Source organism: Spermophilus citellus, assembly GCF_964194105.1.
Source record: "Spermophilus citellus genome assembly, chromosome: 4".
Lineage (NCBI taxonomy): Eukaryota > Metazoa > Chordata > Mammalia > Rodentia > Sciuridae > Spermophilus > Spermophilus citellus.
The window spans coordinates 136,433,630-136,453,668 of NC_138185.1; the positions used below are offsets into that span (position 1 = coordinate 136,433,630).

Here is a 20,039-nt window from a genome sequence, read left to right on the forward strand (position 1 = left end):
TGCTAAATCTCAAAGCCCTAGAAAAAGAAGAACAAATCAACACCAAAAGCAGTAGAAGACAGGAAATAATTAAAATTAGAGCTGAAATTAATGAAATTGAAACAAAAGAAACAATTGAAAAAACTGACAAAACAAAAAGTTGGTTCTTTGAAAAAAATAAATAAAATAGATAGATAAACCCCTGGCCATACTAATGAAAAGAAAAAGAGAGAAAACTCAAATTACTAAAATATAAGATGAAGAAGGAAATATCACAACAGACACATCTGAAATACAAAAGGTAATTAGAAACTATTTTGAAAATTTACACTCTTAATAAAATAGAAAATATGGAAGACATCGACAAATTTCTAGAGACATATGACCTACCCAAACTGAATGAAGAGGTCATACATGATTTAAACAGATCAATTTCAAGTAATGAAATAGAAAATGCCATCAAAAGCCTACAACCAAGAAAAGCCCAGGACCAGATGGATTCTCAGCCAGGTTGTACAAGACTTTCAAAGAAGAATTGATACCAACACTCCTCAAAGTATTCCATGAAATAGAAAAGGAGGGAACTCTTCCAAACTCATTCTATAAGTCTAATATCACCCTGATACCAAAACCAGACAAAGATTTATCAAGGAAAGAAAACTTCAGACCAATATTCCTGATGAACATAAATGCAAAAATTCTCAACAAAATTCTGGCAAATTAGGGGCTGGGGTTGTGGCTCAGTGGTAGAGCACTCGCCTAGCATGTGCAAGGTGCTGGGTTAGATCCTCAGCGCCACATAAAAATAAATAAATAAAATAAAAGTATTTAAAAAAAGGTAGTATCTTAAAAAAAAAATCTGGTAATGGCATACAAAAACACAGTGTGCCACAATCAAGTGGGATTAATCCCAGGGATGCAGGGTTGGTTCAACATATGAAATCAATAAACATAATTCATCATATTAATAGACTTAAAAACAAGAATCATACATCTCAATAGATGCAGAAAAAGCATTTGACAAAATACAGCACACCTTCATGTTCAAAACACTAGAAAAACTAGGGATAGTAGGAACATACCTCAACATTGTAAAAGCTATATATGCTAAACCCAAGGCCAGCATTATTCTAAGTGGTAAAAAAATTAATAGCATTTCTGATGAAATGAAATATGATAACAATGCTCTCTGAACCACAGAATTCCAATGGAGTTACTCTAGGTCTAAACCACAGAGAGTGAAAAAGATCTTTGGAACAGATGTATTACCACCTACACTGATATCTAAATTAAAATCATGGGTAATACATAGCCTAAAACCAAACAATAGCCTTAAAGGCATCTTATAAACCATTATTTGCTTCAAAAGAAATCCACTGGGCTGGGGATGTGGCTCAGTGTTACAGCAGTTGCCTACTATGGTGCAAGGCCCTACCTAGGTTTGATCCTCAGCACCAAAAAAGAAAAAGAAATCCAGTATAAGTGATTCAACAGAGAGCCAAGCTTTAAAAGTGACCATCTTCTAAAGTACACTGGGATTTTCATCAACTGTGGCTTTTAGATTTGACTTCCAAATTCTGAAAAACATTTTCCTTTCAGTATCTTTTATATAGCATGTAATGCAAAAAAAAAAAAAAAAGAATCACAATTTTCGTTTGCTCACATGACTATATGCTACTAGTTAATAAAATAAAAGCAATATTTATGGGGGAAGGGAATCATACTCAAAGGTTAGAATAGATTCTAAGCTTTATGTGTTAAGGTTTAAGTAAAACAACTTTATCCCAAGGCTGTGGTTACAAAATAAACCAAATGCTATGAGCAACATAGGAGGATTCTACCTTTGTTTTTAATGTGTTAGAACTGCCACCTCATCAAAACTGTAAAATCCTATAAGGACAGGATCTTATTCTATTGTTTCCCCCCAAAGTGTCTAACATAGATGTCCATTACTAAACAATTACTAGATTGGATGTTTCATTTTATTATGGCCATAAAAGGCTTTTACCTTTTCTGTGATTCGGTCTATTTGTCGATTCTGAGCTTCAATTTCATTGCCCATGTCCAGGGCCATGTTCTTTAGATTTCCTAGGATACTGCCCACTTGAGTCAGGTTCTCTTCCATCTCATCCTCTCTGGCATCATTAGTTATACTGTCACAAAAGGAGAGTTAATTTTAGTATTTTTTGTTGAGTTACAATAAACTAAATCTGGATTTAATTTTCATAAAAATGAGTCATTAAAAAATAATAAAAAATGATGAGTAATCAATATTATGCTCAGCAAGTATTAGAACCAAAGTGTGATTTCCAGTATTACCTGGATTCCTGTTAAACACAAGAATATATTAACTCTCACACCCTTGCAGAAGTACTGAATAAGAAACTATATTTGGATCCCAGCAATCTGTACTTTTGTTTTGTTTTGTTTTTCTCCCACTAGACAGGATTTTGCTATGTTCCCCAAGCTTGGCCTTGAGCTGCTAGGCTCAAGTGATCCTCTTGCCTTAGCCTCCTGAGTAGTTGGGACTACAGACATGCATTTACCATATCTGCATCAATCTATGTTTTAACAAACTCTCAGGTGATTCTAATGTACACCTATTAAGAACCATTGTTCTGAAACTGGTTGGAAATTGTGCATGAAGAGCCAAACATGTCCTGGTACCTTATTTTTGTAAGTAAAGTTTTATTTAAACACAGCTATGCTCATTTATTGACAAATTTTCTCTGGCTACTTTCTCTAACACAGCTGAGTAATTGTAACAGAGACTATATAGACTGAAGTCTGAAATATTTACTATCCAGCCCTTTACAGATATCTTTATAGGAATTAAGCCAACCCCTGCTTTAGATGTTACATTTTGTGACATATATATCCTATTTGTAGAAGTAAATATGCCTACTTCAGTAATTTGGAAAGTCTTAAAAAATATAGAGAAATCAATCTCATTATCCATGAACAACAACCATGGTCAACATTTGTTAGAAGACAGATTTTTTTTTCTTTCTTTTTATTTGCTCTAATTAGTTATATACAACAGTGGAATGCATTTTGACATATTGTACACAAACAGAGCACAATTTCTCATTCCTCTGGCGGCTGTACCTGGTGCAGAGTCACACCAATAGTGTATGTATGTACGTACATAAGGTAATAATGTCTGTTTTGTTCTACTGTCCTTCCCATCCCCAGAGCGCCACCCCTCCCCTCATTCCCCTCTAAACAATCCAAAGTTCCTTCATCCTTCCCTATTCCCCCAGAAGACAGATTTTTTAATGCATTTTTTTTCTTCTGGGTATTAGGGATTGAACTCAGGGGCACTTGACCAATGAGCCACATCCCCAGCCCTATTTTGTATTTTATTTAGAGACAGGGTCTCACTGAGTTGCTTAGCACCTCGCTTTTGCTGAAGCTGGCTTTGAACTTGTGATTTTCCTGCCTCAGCCTCCCCAGCCACTGGGATTACAGGTGTGCGCCACCATGCCCAGGTTAAATGCATTTTTAAAGCAGAATAAATTTTATTTCTGTTTGGAGCATTAGGCTTCATGTACAACTACACCCAACCTCTTAAGTGAGCCATTCATTAGGAAAGATGAAGAAATATTGGGAGAAGCTGGCATACCGTTTAATGTATCCACCACTGGCTGCTCCTGTAGTTGGTTGCTGAGGTTGACCATTTGTTACTCGGCCCGGTTGCTTAGATACTACATTGCTAGGTGAATTGTCTCCGCCATCTCCCCATGTTGCCTTATATGCCTTTCCAGACTCAAAATTCTTCGTCCTATATAAGAATCAGGAGTACAGAAACATACCAAAAGCAGGAGAAGTAGAGTTGTGATTATTAGTGCTAGTTAATTTAAGGATGACACTAATACCTTTAGCAGAAAAGCTGCAAACAACGAAATCTAGATTATCTATACTAAGCTCCATGGTAATAGAAGATATGATAAAGATTAGTGATGTAAACCCACTACCATTAAATCATTTTTAAACAGCCCAAATGCTACTACTATTAAATCTGCACTAAGCTGTTAGCAAATAGCAAAATGCAATTATTTGATTTTTTCAGGCTCCTCAGCCTGTAGCATTTTCTAGAAAAGAGGTTAATGGATGCTAGGGAAAAGAAAATAAGGCATCTCTGAGGTTGAAAAGGGATGATAGAGTAAGAAGACCGAGTAGGTAATAATTTGACCCTGTTCTTTGCTCTGTCTTATTAGAACTGAAGTAGTTTCGGCAGATCAGTTTTGTGTTAGTTTTGCATGAAAATTTCAAAAAGAATTTTTTTAAAAAACAAACAAGGGGCTGGGGTTGTGGCTCAGTGGTAGAGTGCTCGCCTAGCACGTGTGAGGCACCACATAAAAATAAATAAATAAAATAAAGTTATTGTGTCCATCTACAACTAAAACAAAAATATTTAAAAAATAAAAATAATAAACAAGCAAAATGCATAAAGGAAAAACACAAGTTATTTCCAAATTGAACAATCAATTGATAAATAACCACCTTGCCACACTGGTGCCAGTTACAAATTCTCTGTTGAGGGCTTTTTTATTTAGGAGTTTACCTTTTCTTCTTCTTCTTCTTCTTCTTTTTGGGGGTACTAGGGATTGAACTCAGGGGCAGTCAACCACTGAGCCACATCCTCAACCCTATTTTGTATTTTATTTAGAGACAGTGTCTCACTGAGTTTGCTTAGCGCCTTGCTTTTGTTGAGTCTGGCTTTGAACTCACGATCCTCCTGTCTCAGCCTTCCGAACTGCTGGGATTACAGGCATGCACCCGACTTTAACTTTTGCAAACTAAAATATGCAGCCCTGTTCTGTGAAGAAATTAGCCTTCAGGATGATAAAATGCTTAAGCAACTCTGTGATTAACTCTTTGTGCATGTGGTACTGGGGACTGAATCCATGGGTACTCTACTACTGGGCCACATCCCCAGCTGTTTTTATTTTTAATTTTTTAAAAAATATATTCATATATTTATTTTTAAGTGGTGCTAAAATATCAAACCCAGAGCCTCATACATGCAAGGCAAATGCTGTACAATGAGCTACAGCCCCAACCCCCTTATTTTTAATTTTGAAAGAGTACTTTGCTAAATTACCCAGGCTAGTCTCAAACTTGTGATCTTTCTGCCTCGGCTTCCCAAATTGATGGGATTACAGGTCTGTGCCACTGTGCCCAGCTATGTAATAAATTTTAATGAGATTGAGAACTCTGTTTGGAGCCAGGTGCCTTGGCACATACCTGTAATCACAGTACCTCAGAAAGCTGAGGCAGGAGGATTGAAAGTTCAAAGCCAGCCTCAGCAATTTAGCGAGGCCCTAAGCACATTCATCAAGACCCTGTCTCTAAATAAAATATTTTAAAAAGGCTGGGGATGTGGCTCTATGCTCCCTTGGGCTCAATCCCTGGTATAAAAACAAAACAAACAAAACTCTGTTTTCTTAGATTAAGATGAATATATTAATTTACATTAGATTTATACTTGATTGTCAGTTCTTTAACTATCACATTTTCTTCCATTTAAATGTCTCATTTTAGAATAGCAACTTTGAAAAAAAGAATTTGAAATATCCCTTAATTCAGAAAGCTTCTATAAAAGAAGAAAATACAGTAATTATCAAGATATGAGCACAAAAACATTAACAACTTCTTTTTCTAGTTCTGGTTTCCGTCAACATTTGCATGAGCTGAACAAAAATAAGAAAAAAAAGGCCAAATATATTACCTATTTTTTCATATTGAAGAGAAAAGGATCAAATATTACCAAATGTAATATGAGTGAGTAAGTGTAAGTGTTTTGGATGATCAGACAGGAAAAAAGAAAAGGGCAAACAAAGGATAGGAATCAGATGCTTTTTTTTTAAGCATTTAATCACTGTCTTCATAATTTTTATAAACATCCAGAATTAAGGAGGATTCAAGACATTAAAATGTAAATAAAACATTTGGTAAACTGACTAAAGGATTAACGCCCATGAAAAATTAAGCTCTGTATTAATTCAATATAAAATGATTGTAAGCTAATATAAGACATAATAGGAATTATGGGACAAATAATAACAAGTTAAAGAAAGGTACACATGGAACATTTAAAATTTATATTCCATCTTATTCCAAATAAGATTTAAGATGACTATATTAGTGATTAATTTCTGAGAATTCCATCCAAGAATTAACTAATTCCTTGATTTGGTAGTGGCCTAAATCAGGGGGAATCCAAATTATTAGAAGCAAAACTTGAATCAGGAAATCCTGATTCAGGAATAGAAAGGAGTAAGGAAATTTAGTGAGACAGAATCCTGAAATCAAAGTCTTATCAAATAAGAGATGCATTTAATCTCAATTCCCTTACCTTTGATTAAGAACTAGACTACCACAGCTCTCTACAAAGATCAATCTATTTCAAACTTAGAAAATTTCAGGAGTATTTTTATTTTGGATATATTTACAGTTAGTTAGCAAAAACTTAATTTTTGGAGCCATTAATCAAAGGGAGTTATCATAAATCAAGATCTTTTTATCAAGTCCATCTTTTGTCAGATAGCACCCATCAAGAACAAATTCACTTTACATTACACACCACAGCACGGTTTTTAAGACAGTTTCCATCATTCACAAAACCATGCACATGCACAGAAAAGCCATTTGAAGCATCACCTTTAAGTAGCAGGTTAGCAGCCCAAACTGCGCCATAAGACTGCATCTTAAAGTTCCCTTTGATCAGTTACTGAGCCCGGCTTCTGATGTTAAATCTTCATTTTTAGTAAGCAGATTAGAAAGGAAAAGATTAGGTGAGAGAATGAAATGCAGAAAATAGTAATTGCCAGTCAAACAGAACAGAAACAGGTTTAGAGATTTAAAAACATAATGCATTCAAATTCCTGCCTGGTTTCATAGAAACAACCAACATCTGAGAATCTAGATAAAAAGAAAAGCAAGAAAACTATTTAAAACATAGCACATTTCATTTTTCCTCAGAATGTTATTAGGATGGTGATATTTTTTCCTAAAATTATAAAAATTATTATGAGAGAAAGCAAACATTAAAGGGTGATATTGTGAAACTTCCTCACTCTTTCTTTAGAGATATAAATGTCTTTTAATTATTTCTATTATATATTTTATTTGCAATGTAATTTTAAAAAAATCTTTTTATGTCAAACTCTCCCATCAGCCAACCAGTTTCTCAAGGCCATAAGTTTTTACTGAGTATCTACAGATATCATGTAAGGCATAGCATTAAAAAAAAATAGTAATGATATATACAACAGGCAGGACCATAGGTATATCTTATTGATATTTGTTATCTCCAGTGAGTAGGATAGAGGAATCACTCAGTTGTTGAATGAAATTTAATTCTTTAATTATTTTAATCACTCCAAGCTGAATTTTTAACCTCAATATGACTTAAGATTAGAACAGAAAACCTGTTGTGCCAATTTTGAACTTCTCTAGCAATTCGTTCAGAAATACCAATTTGTTTTCAAAGTAGGTGCCATTATGTTAGACTTTTTAAGTACCTTGTAAAATAGGCAAAAACGAAAAATACCTTGCCTAAGAATCATTAAACTGAGAATTCAAACAGCTTACTACTCTGTGACTTCCCAGGTGTGCCTCTTTTTAAACTCTTGTTAATTAAAATTATAATTTATCAGTATAAAAAATATAGGATTATTTGGGAGGCTAAGGCAGGAGGATCCAAGTTTGAGGCCAGCATCAAAACCTTAGCAAGGGGCTGGGGATGTGGCTCAAGCGGTAGCGCGCTCGCCTGGCATGCGTGCGGCCCGGGTTCGATCCTCAGCACCACATACAAACAAAGATGTTGTGTCTGCCAAATACTAAAAAATAAATATTAAAATTCTCTCTCTCTCTCTCCCTCTCTCTTTTAAAAAAAATTGTCTCTCTCTCTTTCTTTAAAAAAAAAAAAACTTAGCAAGACCCTGTCTCAAAATAAAAAAATAAGGGCTGAGGATGTATTTCAGTGGTAGAGTGCTTCCAAGGTTCAATCCCTAGTATGAGGGGTGGAGGGGAATGTAAATATACGTATTAGGGAATGAATACAGGATTAGGAGAGAAAACAAAAAACAAAAAAAGAAAGAACAGATATAGAAAAAGAACAAAAATAAAAATATGGGTTTTTAAAAAGACTATATACTACTTTGTTTTTAGAATTCAAATGTTCATTAATGTCATTTATCTGAAATTTTTAAGTCTAATCTTCATAGTCTCTTATTAAATTCTAATAGTTCCTTAGAAAAAATCATCTGTAGTTACAATTTCCTCCTAGGGATGGGGATGTAGCTCAGTGTTAAAGCACCTGTCAAGCCTACATGAGGCCCTGAGTTCAATCCCCAGCACTGGAAAAAAACAAAAACAATGACAACAAAAAATTTTGCTTCTAATTCCAAGTTCTTCTAAGTAAAGCTATTTTTCCATATCTTATATAAAAGATTTGCTGACCTAGCTTCAATTATCCTTTCGAACAAAAACATCTGAAAGAACAAATCTACTCAAGACAGTTTCTATTCAGCAATACACCAGCAAACATCAATAACAAAAAGGTTCATTCTTTTCTTCTCAAAGTCAAGCAATGTAGCATAGAGTTCAATGACAGTACATCATTGTTTACTTAACTTCTGTATTTACATTTTTTTAACTGTAAAAGCTTGCAATGTTTATTAGAAACTTGATTTATTTGTTGTAGTTGTTTTCATAGTAAAGAATTTTCAAAGATAATTCCACTTCCAACTTTGGTTCCAATATCCATACATTCTAACAATTAAAAGACAGAGATACATATATTCTAACTATGGGAAGACTAAAACAGACACACTTCTCTGTATGTATTTGTCCCATTGTGTAGAATAAAAATCAAATCTTTAAAAAGATATATGTACTAGCTACCAATGTAAGTGAGTCTATAAAGGTCACTGTATTATATCATCAAGTTGACTGGATTATATGGTATATAGTAACTTTGTGGATGAAGCTTATTTAGTACCCTTTCTTTGACATACAAGAATTTAGGTAAGTAAATGCAGTGTTCCAAATAGAGGAGTCAAACCCATCACAGAATATTTATCTACCCATGTGAGAGCTAACCATTATTCCTTGAGGATGGAAGCCATCCAGCATCATCAAATAGCCACCTTTAGCTGTCTGTACTTCATGAGAAGCAATGCCATATTTAAAAACAGCATTGGCTCTACTTTTTGATAACTTCCACACATCAGTCTAAGCAGCAGATCAGCCTTAGTGAGTTAAAGAACATACTGTTGAGCTCTGTACCTTCTCCAAAATCTACAGAATCTCACCAAGGATTTTCCTAATACATTGGCCAGCAAAGTATAATAGACAGGATAATTCAACAAGTCCTAAATCATGGGCTTGTTTTACCAATGTGAGAAGTCTTTCAAATTACTGTATTTACTTTTTTTTTTCCCAGAGGAAAAAATACTATAAATTGAAAGTCAGTACATAATTGTATCGTACGCATCTATGACTGTTAGCAATATCACCTGGGAGGAATGTTTACTCACTATAAAGAATGAGAAAAGAGTGATAAAAACTTTCTAAAGCTTCAGTTCTTTTTTTTTTTTTTTTTGGCAGAACTGGGAATGAATTCTCAGGTAACCTGCCATTGAGCAATATATACTCTCAGCCTTCCCACACCCTTGTTTTTTTGGGTGGAGTACTGAGGATTGAACCAGGGATGCTTCACCACTGAGCTATATTTTTTATTTTAAGACAGGGTCTCACCAAGTTATTGAGGCTAACCTCGAACTTATGATCCTTCTGTCTCAGCCTCCCAAGTAGATGGAATTCTAAGTGTGCACTACTTCCTTTTTTTTTAATTATATTTATTTATTTTGCAGTACTAAGAGTTCATGACCCAGGGACATACTGAGCTACATACCCAATCCTTTTTATTTTAAGAGAGGGTCTCACTAAATTGCCCAGTCTCAAACTTGTGATCTTCCTGCCTTGGCCTTCCAAATCACTGAGATTATAGGTGTGTGCCACCATGTCTGGCTTCAGTTTGTATTCTGTAGCCTAATGAGTTGTGGCAACATTATGGAAAAGAGAAACAAAAACAAAACCCTTGGCTTTCAGAGTTTAGATTTCTGAATAGCAGGTAGGATTGTAGACCTTAACAATTATTATGTATCAATCCAAAATGAGAGAGAGAAAAAGACAGAGACATGTGGACCTGAGTTATTACTATTACCAGTTGTTAGTACTACCAGAATACTAGCCTTATACAAAAAAGGATTAAGGTTCCTGTGTCTGCCTTTGAGAAGCTCATGTTATGACTGTTTATACACTGAGCCCAAGTGAAACAGACTATCAGATACGATTAAAAGGATCAAGAAGACATGGCAGGAATGATGGGAGACAGAATTGAGAACAAGAAATGTCAAAGCAACCAAAATCTCAGTGTATACAAAGGAAATAGATGGGGAAAAGGCCAAAAAAATATGTGTGTGTGTGTGTGTGTGTGTGTGTGTGTGTGTGTGTGTGTGTGTATATATATTTTTTTTTTTTCATGGTTCTGGGGATTGAACACAGGGCACTCTACTACTGAACTATATCCTCAGCCCTTTTAATTTATTTATTTTCAGACAGGGTCTTGCTAAATTGCCCAGGTTGGACTTGAACTTGTGATCCTCTTGCTTTAGCCTCCCAAATAAGAGATTACAGGAAAAGCACCAACATGCCCAGCCAAGAAAGGCTATTAAAATCAGACATGTGGCTGAGGTGTGGCTCGGCGGTAGAGCGCTCACCTAGTATGTGTGGGGCCTTGGGTTCGATCCTCAGTACCACATATAAAGAATAAATAAAATAAAGGTATTGTGTCCATCTACAACTAAAATATATATAAAAAAGAATCAGACATCTTTAAACTGGGATATTAATCTCTCCTCTTCTATTCTGTTATAGAAGCCACTTGACTCTAGCTGTTAAGAAGTGCCTTCTTGCCAGGGTACGTGGCCAACAGCTGAGGCAGGAGGATCATCTCAGCAAAGGCGAGGCAGGCACTAAGCAATTCAGTGAGACACTGTCTCTAAATAAAATACAAATTAGGGCTGAAGATGTGGCTCATTGGTCAAGAGGCCCTGAGTTCAATCCCCAGTACCCACCCTCCCCCCCAAAAAAAAGAAGTGCCTTCTTCTCTGAATCCACTGAGAAAGGGTTCTGCTGAGGTTAGAGGCTGAAGATTGCTAGAGAACCATACACACCTATGTTCAAGAAAAGCTTGCCTATGGTTGGCTGTGATACAAAAGAGAAATAAAATGAATACTTATATAACTCCATTTCCCACTTTCTATGAACTTTGGCCATTTTAGGATTCAGTGCCCTTTCTATTATCAACCCATGACTTAAAGCTGATCTTGCTCTAGACTCTAGAGAGGACTTCTTCCTCTCTGTTCTTCTAACATCTAATCTGAAGGAAATTAATCTTACTCCCTCCTCACTCTTCCAAGAGGGTATAAGGAACACAGGAGAAAGACAGAAATATGCAAAACATAGTTCAGAGTTTGAGTCGCATAATCTGTGCACTTATAATTTGTTTGCTTAAAGTAATCAGCTAAACCCTGAATGATAAATCATAGTTACTAAAATATGGACTTTCAGAGAGTCAACCAAGGTTGAAACGGGTCAACAGACTTGTGTTAAAATAGGAAGCCAATGGACAAGGCTAGGAAGAACATTGAAATCTTAAATTCTCATGACCAAAACAAAAACTAAAACAGTCCAGCAAGCAATTATGAAAGATTAACATAAGGTCCTCCATTTCCAACTTTTTTTTTTTTTTAAAGAGAGAGTGAGAGAGGAGAGGGAGGGAGGGAGAGGGAGAGGGAGAGAGAGAGAGAGAGAGAGAGAGAGAGAGAGAGAGAGAGAGAATTTTAAATATTTTTTAGTTCTCAGGGGACACAACATCTTTGTTGGTATGTGGTGCTGAGGATCGAACCCGGGCCACACGCACGCCAGGCAAGCGCGCTACCGCTTGAGCCACATCCCCAGCCCATTTCCAACTCTTGAGGAGTAAAAACACTGAAGTATTTGTAAACCTTTGTATGCCATTCTTGGTTTATCATACCAATTGAGACAACGAGATGGAACTACTAATGTTTATGAAACTCCTTAAAAATAAATATTTGCAGCAATTAATCATTCAACCTGCAGACACTGCTATTTCAACTAGAGGATAGTTCAAAATTGTTTTTGTTAATTGCTTTTAAAAACAAAACAATTATTTGGGGCTGGGGCTGTAGCTCAGTGGTAAAGGTCTTGCCTCACATGTGTGAGGCACTGGGTTCGATCCTCAGCACCACATAAAAATAAAGACACTGTGTTCATCTACGACTAAAAAAAATTTTAAAAAACACATTTATTTATTTTTTTAAGTTGTTGTTGGACATAATACCTTTATTTATTTATTTATATGTGGTGCTGAGGACAGAACCCAGGGCCTCGCACATGGTAGACAAAGGCTCTATGGCTGAGCCACTATCCCCAGCCCTTGTTAATTGCTTTTTAAGAACAAAGATGAGGGGCTGGGGATGTGGCTCAAGTGGTAGCGCGCTCGCCTGGCATGCATACGGCCCGGGTTCGATCCTCAGCACCACATACCAACAAAGATGTTGTGTCCACCAAAAACTAAAAAATAAATATTAAAAATTCTCTCTCTCTCTCTCTTTAAAAAAAAAAAAAAAAAAAAAGAACAAAGATGAGCTCCTTCGAACAGAAGTCCAAAATTCTTCTTAGTCTGAATACATACAATATTCATCAACAACATGAAGTTTGGTTTACCCAGGGCTAAGTAGAGAATGTAACATTCACAGTAGTAACCAAAAAGAATGAATTCCTTATATCAAGCATAATCTCATACATTGTACATAAATGGGTTGAAGACTTTCCATCTCCTGGTTTACTAGAGACTCCAAATCTTTAGTGTCTTTTTTGATTCTTCCCTCTTCATAAGCAATAGTCAATTTAAAATAAATGTGAATTTAAAATAAATTGTGAGTCTTTGATTCACAATTTTTTCTCTAATTTTATGGTTAAAGTCTTATTTTACAGGCCTCACTAATAAAAGGTTTTTAACTAGTCTCCTAGTGTGTATTCATAAATGTCAATCTACCAAGTTCTTAGTTTGTAATCTACCAAGTTCTTAGTTTGGTATATAAGTTCATCTGCTATCTACTTAAATCTTATTTCTACTTCTCATCTCTTCCTTACTGTTGTTTACTTTGTACTTTCCACAGGAAATGCCCTCCTTCTCACTTCATGTTTTGTTTGGTTTGGTGCTGGGAATTGAACCTTGGAACTCCCACTGAGCTATATTCCCAGCACCCACTTCCTCTATGTTCATCCAAATCCTTCTAATCACTCAAAACCCAACTCATGTCCTATCTCTTCTATAAGATGTTCCCTAACCTAACCTTTATTAGTTCTATATTCCTAGCCTTAGTAGATACCATATGATCTAACACAAGATTTACATATTTTCTGCTATGCTTTCTCATATATCCAGCCACATGATAAGTCTTTTGAAAACAGGGTCCAAATCCTTTACTCCCTTAGCCATTTCTCATGTGCCTACTATAGAATTTGTATTTTGTTAACCCTTCTTGTTTGAAAGGAAAAGGCAATAATTTCACCCTGTTCTTATCATCTGGGTATACATATTTCTCCAATCTTTTCATATACAAATTGAAACTGGACATCAGAATAAGTCAAATTAAGCCACAGTTTCCAAGAACATGCCTATTTACATGAAAAGTTTGATCTGATTGAAAGAGAAATATCTTAAGTTTGTCTATAACAAAGTTCCTCATTTAGGCCCTATTACAGTTTGAATATTAAGTGTTTCACAAAAGCTCCTGTGTAAATACAGGAAGTTCAAAGGTAAAAATGACTGGATTATGAGAGCTATGACCTAATTAGTCCATCCCAGTTTGAATGGACTAACTAGATGGTAACTGTAGATAGGTGGGATATGACTGGAGAAGATAGGTCACTGGGGGCTAGCCCTGAAAGGGTTCATCTTCCCTGATGTCCTTCCCCACTCTCTGCTTCCCAGCCACCATGAGGTGAGTAGTATTCCTGCAAGAGTTGACAAAGATCGAGAAAGAATCATTTAGAAACCCACATTCTTAAAGAGGATTAGACCTACAGACAGAACTAGCTATCTTAAACCAACACACTCAACATATTAACCCCCAAAATAATTAGGTCACAAACTCATGGTGAATTCATCTTCCCTGTCATATTCCAACATGATATTCTGCCTCACCTTGGGCCCAGAGCAATAGAAGCAGCATGATATGGACTAAACCTCTGAAACCATGAGCCAAATGTAACTTTTCCTCCTCCAAATTGTTCTGGTCAGATATTTTGGTCACAGTGACACAAAGCTGACCAACACAGACCCTGTCATACTTCTGACTTAATCTGAGGAGTGGAGGGCAGGTACACTGTCATTTATACATTTTCAAAAGGTCTTGATTTATCAACTCACCTATTACATGGGCAGATACAAAGGCCACAGCACTTGTTGAGCTCTGTTAAAGTCTTCTCTGCTTCTCTCATGTCTTTATTTATTTGGTCCATGCCTTCTTCTATTCGGTTTAGTTGTTCTAAGAATGAGTTGTGGAGATTAAGTTTTGTGTTGCATTCAGTGTTAATCAGAATTATAGAGCAGCAAATTCAACCTCAAATCTACCAATAACTCACCACAGTGAACATATTAGAGTCAGAAGTCATATTAGTATTAGAAATTATTAACATGAAAATAATCTTTTACATCCTGATCCTAAGGTACTTGGCATCTCAATGTGGAAAAAATTGTACTAAAGAAAACTATTCAAAGAAAAACTCTTAAAACCAACTTTTCTGTGCCCAGACCAGATTCCCTTCTCTTAATAGGCTCAAAACCTGAGGGCTGTTATAAGACTAATAAAAATTAGACCAGATTACCTAAGGCTAGCTCAAATTAAATATTTCTAAGCTCATCAGAATTTAGGCCTGTTATAGGACTTGATTTCTGAAGATGATGCAAGAGTATCATAATATCTAAGGTATATATAACCAATGCACACAATAAGCCACACTGGCCTAACACATACTTGGTATACAGTTAGGCACTGCTGTCTCTCATTCCAAACCAGCTACGAACATGATATAATTCAAATTATAAAACAATTAAGAAAAATATCACTCTTATTTTACAAGAAGAAGGCATTTCCAAAAGCTGAAATTTATAAGTAGGTAATTTGACAGGGATTTTTTAGCACAGTAAGTCAAAATAAAGAGTTTCTGCTAATAACTTCAACTCACCCCCTTGCTCATCCAGCATAGTGATGGTCTTGATTCCTGCATCCTGAGACTAAAAGAAGGGGGGAAGCTGATAGTAAAACAAAACAAACTCAAAATAACAGAAACAAAACCTATAAGAGTTGACAAAGAGCAAGAAAGAATCATTTAGAAATCCACGTTCTCAGAGGATTAGAGTTACAGATAGAACTAGTGATCTTAAACCAACACACTTTAACATATTAACCCCCAAAATAATTAGGTCACAAACTCATGGTGAATTCATCCTCCCTGTCATATTTCAATACTGTCAAAGGGGAAAACAGAAAAGGCCCGTTGGTGCATGGTTTGACAATTTTAGCAATTGTTGGTTTAAAATAATAAAGTGTATTGACATGATACCCTTCAACACCAATTCCAGCTAGTGCTGCTAGGATCCCTCCTATAAATTTCTATACTTAATGATTAAATACTTCTTACCTCAATGGCTAAACCCAGGATTCTTCTTGTACTTTCCAGAGACTACGAAAAAATACAGATTTTTAGTATTTCAAATTATGCAAAATGTATAGAAAAAAATCTGATTGCAGGTCATATTCATGATGCTACTCTATTTTTAAAAACTGCCAGCCCATCCCTTCATAACAAAACAAAGAACTCTGGCCACCACTCTTTTAGTAATTTTCTTCCTACCAGGTACTTCTTAAGAGAAATGCAACATTGACAGGGTTCATAAAAATTTAATGTAGGGGGTTGGGGATGTGGCTCAAGCGGTAGCGCGCTCGCCTGGCATGAGTGCGGCCCAGGTTCGATCCTCAGCACCACATACAAACAAAGATGTTGTGTCTGCCGAAAACTAAAAAATAAATATTAAAAAGTTCTCTCTCTCTCTCTCTCTCTCTCTCTCTCTCTCTCCTTCCCTCCCTCCCTCCCTCCCTCCCTCCCTCCCTCTTTAAAAAAAAAATTTTAATGTAGGTAGAAATCGAAGTATATTACACAGATACCAGGAAACTGTTAAACAAAAACCAAAGTCCCACCAGGCATGGTGGCACACATGCCTGTAATCCCAGCAGCTCAAGAGGCAGGAGGATCGCAGGTTCAAAGCCAGCCTCAGCAATTTAGGGAGACTGTAAGCAACCTAGTGAGACCTTGTCTCAAAAAAAAAAAAAAAAAAAAAAAAGGTTAAAAAAAAAGGGCTCAGGGTTAAGCACATTGAGTTCAATCCTTGGTACCAAAAAAAAAAAAGTGTCCAGAATTCCTTCCAGAATGCAAGTAGGTAATGATTTGCCTTTAAAAAAAAAAATTCTTTAAATTGTTTTTACCTATATAGTTTTTTGGTGAGTTGAAGGAAAAAGGGAAAAAGGAGCTAGTAATGGCACTATGGGGCAAAGGAATTCTTTGATGTAAGCAACATAGAAGAATCCAAAATGATCACTAAGAAGATCCTCTCACCCCTCCATTGTGAAACTGAAGTGGAATCAATTACTTAATTCTAAGTTAAAACATTTACCTCATCAGTAACCTGGTGAGCCCTCAGTTGAATCTCTTCTGATGACATATTATCCATGATGAATCGAAATTCTATCAGGCACAGAAATGTAAATGTAGATAATCTATAAGAATAAGGATACATGAACATTTGTTTGAGCAAAGAGCATGGATTTACAAAATTTAGGTTCATAGGCAGACAGGATAAATATCTGATCTCTTTATCTACCTGTCTATCTAAATCATAGAAATTAAGGCTAAGAGAGGAAAAGCGGATGTTTAATGGTAGTTAGTTAGCACCAAGGGTGAACCTGAAATACAGGTGAAGTACTCTTTCCCTCTACTTTGAAAAACAAGGTATCCGATTGGAAGGCAAGCTTCAAGAGACTATTAAAATTAATTCTTAAGTATGGTGGCACATGCCTGTAATTCCAGCGATTCTAGAGGCTGAGACAGGAGAATCAATTTTAAGGCCAATCTGGGCAACTTCAAAATCTTGTCTCAAAAAGAAAAAAAAAAAGGCAGGAGGTAAGGGGCAGTGCAGGGGATGTCATTCAGTGGTAGAGCACCCCTGGGTTAAATCTCTAGTACCACACACACAAAATAAAGAGAGGAAGAAAGGAAGAGAGAAAGAGAGGAGGAGGAGGAGGAGAATTATTCTTGATTGTACAATGTTCTTCATACGTTGTCTGAATAAAGTCTAAGTAAGGAAAGTAACATATTTCAAAGTGTTGTGAATGAAGAACACAGGATTCATTTCTAAAATATGCCACTTGTCCAAGATAGTCATAGGAGAAAATGAAATATTTTTCATTCTTTTTTTTAAAGTATTTATTTTTTAGTTGTAATTGGACACAATATCTTTATTTAATTTTATGCGGTGCTGAGGACTGAACCCAGGGTGCGCACATGCTAGGCGAGTGCTCTACCGCTGAGCAACAACCCCGGCCCCACATTCGTTTTTTTTATTTGTTCTACTTAGTTGTACATGACAGCAGAATGCATTTTAATTCATCATACACAAATGGAGTGCAACACTTCAATTGTCTGGCTGTACGTGATGTAGAGACACACCATTCATGCAATCATACATGCACCTAGTAATGAGGTCCAACTCATTCTATCATCTTTCCTACCCTCAAAACCCCTCCCAACCCTCCCCTTATTTTTCATTCTTAACAAAGAAAGGGTATAAAGCACTCAGAAAAGAGCTAAGGTTTTTATTATGAGAGACTCCTGCCATCCAATTATTTGTTGTTTTATTGAAGTTTCTAAGAAAACAAACAATATTTCTCTAATACACAGTAACTCAGAAACAACAACAAAAAAACCCTGTAGACATTCAACTTAAAAAATAAAACATTTGGTTAGGTATTATTCAGTTCCACTATTACAAGAAGTCACATAAGTAATAAGCACTGTGGGATGGCTCTAGGTTCTTTTTATCTTTACATTTACTAGCTTTATATTAAATTTTTGAAAACTAATTTATCAAAGCTCTGTCAATGACCAAGATAAAGTCTGGTTCACATTTTAGAATCAGTCTTGGTCACAACTTGAGGGGTGGGGATGTTACTGGCTTCTATCTAGTGGACAGAGGAAAGGGAAGCTACTAAACACCCTTTAACACTTTTGGTGAAAGTACTTTAACAAAGAATGATCCCAGCCAAAATGCTAAAGGGCTGAGGTGAGAAACCCTGCTATGCACTAATCACTGATAAACAGAAAACCTAATAACCCAGGTAAGGCACAACTCTTGGAGAGTAATTGTTGTATCTTTGTATCTCTAACACCTAACAAGATCTGACAGTAACACTACTCTGAAAATGTGCTAAATGAACAAATAAATAGAGAAACAGGGTGTACTTTCAAAGTAAAGTGACTCTTAGGAACAAAGATACATTTAACTGCAGTAAAAAGACTGCAAACCACCACTAGAATCAGGAACCAAAAACTATTTTTACATGAACAGCCTGCTGGTCAGATACAAACCTTTTCAGTAGAGGATGGTAGTATAGCTCAGTGGCAGAGCACTTGCCTAGCATGCTCAAGGTCCTGGGTTCAACCTCAACACAGCAAAACAAAAACAAACAAAAGTACCCAAACCTTTTCAATCACTTTTAGTAAGGAATATTACTAATCCTAGTGGTACTAGTACTAGATTTACTACCAACTTCTACTTTTAATAGAATCATCTTTGATGACCAAATACATGTCAAATGGAAGAAGGCAACACATAATTCTACTGTTCCAAATAAATGTTTTAAGGTACTAGGAATTGAACCAGAGGCAATTTACCACTGAGTTATATCCCCAACCCTTTTTATTTTGAGACAAGATCTTGATAACTTGCTAAGGGTCTCACTAAATTGCTGAGGCTGGTATTAAACTTGCAATCTGTCTGCCTCAGCACCTTCTCCCTACATGCCCCCCACTTTCTGGGATTACAGGTGTGTGCCACTGTGCCTGGCCATTTTAAGGTTTAATTAAGTGTGCTAAACACAGTGGCACAAGCCTGTAATCCAATTACTTGGAAGGATTAGCCAAGAGGATCACAAGTTTGAGGCCAAACTGGACAATTTAGTGAGATTCTGTCTCAAAATAAAATTTAAAAAGGGCTGGGAATGATGCTCAGTGGTAGAATGTCCCAGTACAACAAAGGCCTGATTCCAAGAGTCAGGCCTTCTTTTTTTTTTTTCTTTTAAATCATTATTTATTTGACAGATAACTTCTGAATTAATATAAAGAAATGACAATAACTTATATATACATTCATTCAAAACATTTTCATTAAGCACCAGGTCGAACAGTTTCTGATCATTTTACCAAAAACACTTTTATCATTGAAAGACTGCCTCAAACTTAGTTTTGCTGGGGTGGGGGGGATGTGGGGGGAGATACCAGTGATTGAACTCAGGGGCATTCAACTACTGAGCCACATCCCCAACCCTATTTTATATTTTATTTAGAGACACAGTCTCACTGAGTTGCTCAGCACCTGGCTTTTGCTGAGGCTGGCTTTGAACCCACAATCCTCCTGCCTCAGCCTCTGGAACCACTGGGATTACAGGTGTGTGCCATCACGCTGGGCATTTATTTAGGCTTTTAATCAGGAAACTTAAAGCTGCCAATCAGAGCTTCTAACTAGCATGAGATGACCAAGTTAAAACCCTATGAGTAAAAAATAACTTTTAAGTTTTGACCTATACACTCCACCAAGGGGAGATACACTGGCCTCAGGC

At 36.1% G+C, this 20,039-nt stretch overlaps 1 protein-coding gene across 2 annotated transcripts in view; it reads right to left on the bottom strand.

Moving 5' to 3' along the window:
* SNAP23 (synaptosome associated protein 23) overlaps positions 1-20,039 on the bottom strand; it is a 39,112-nt gene that overhangs the window by 3,839 nt on the left and 15,234 nt on the right. Inside the window, exons 2-8 of one of the 2 annotated variants that reach the window (XM_081289615.1) lie at positions 16,820-16,922; positions 15,790-15,831; positions 15,334-15,382; positions 14,516-14,633; positions 6,874-6,906; positions 3,605-3,763; positions 1,988-2,132 (exon numbers count right to left, since the gene is read on the bottom strand). In XM_081289615.1, coding sequence (XP_081145741.1) covers positions 1,988-2,132; positions 3,605-3,763; positions 6,874-6,906; positions 14,516-14,633; positions 15,334-15,382; positions 15,790-15,831; positions 16,820-16,876 — 603 coding nt within the window. In that variant the 5' untranslated portion in view covers positions 16,877-16,922. The remainder of the gene's footprint in view (positions 1-1,987; positions 2,133-3,604; positions 3,764-6,873; positions 6,907-14,515; positions 14,634-15,333; positions 15,383-15,789; positions 15,832-16,819; positions 16,923-20,039) is intronic. The other variant, XM_081289616.1, reaches the window with a different exon arrangement.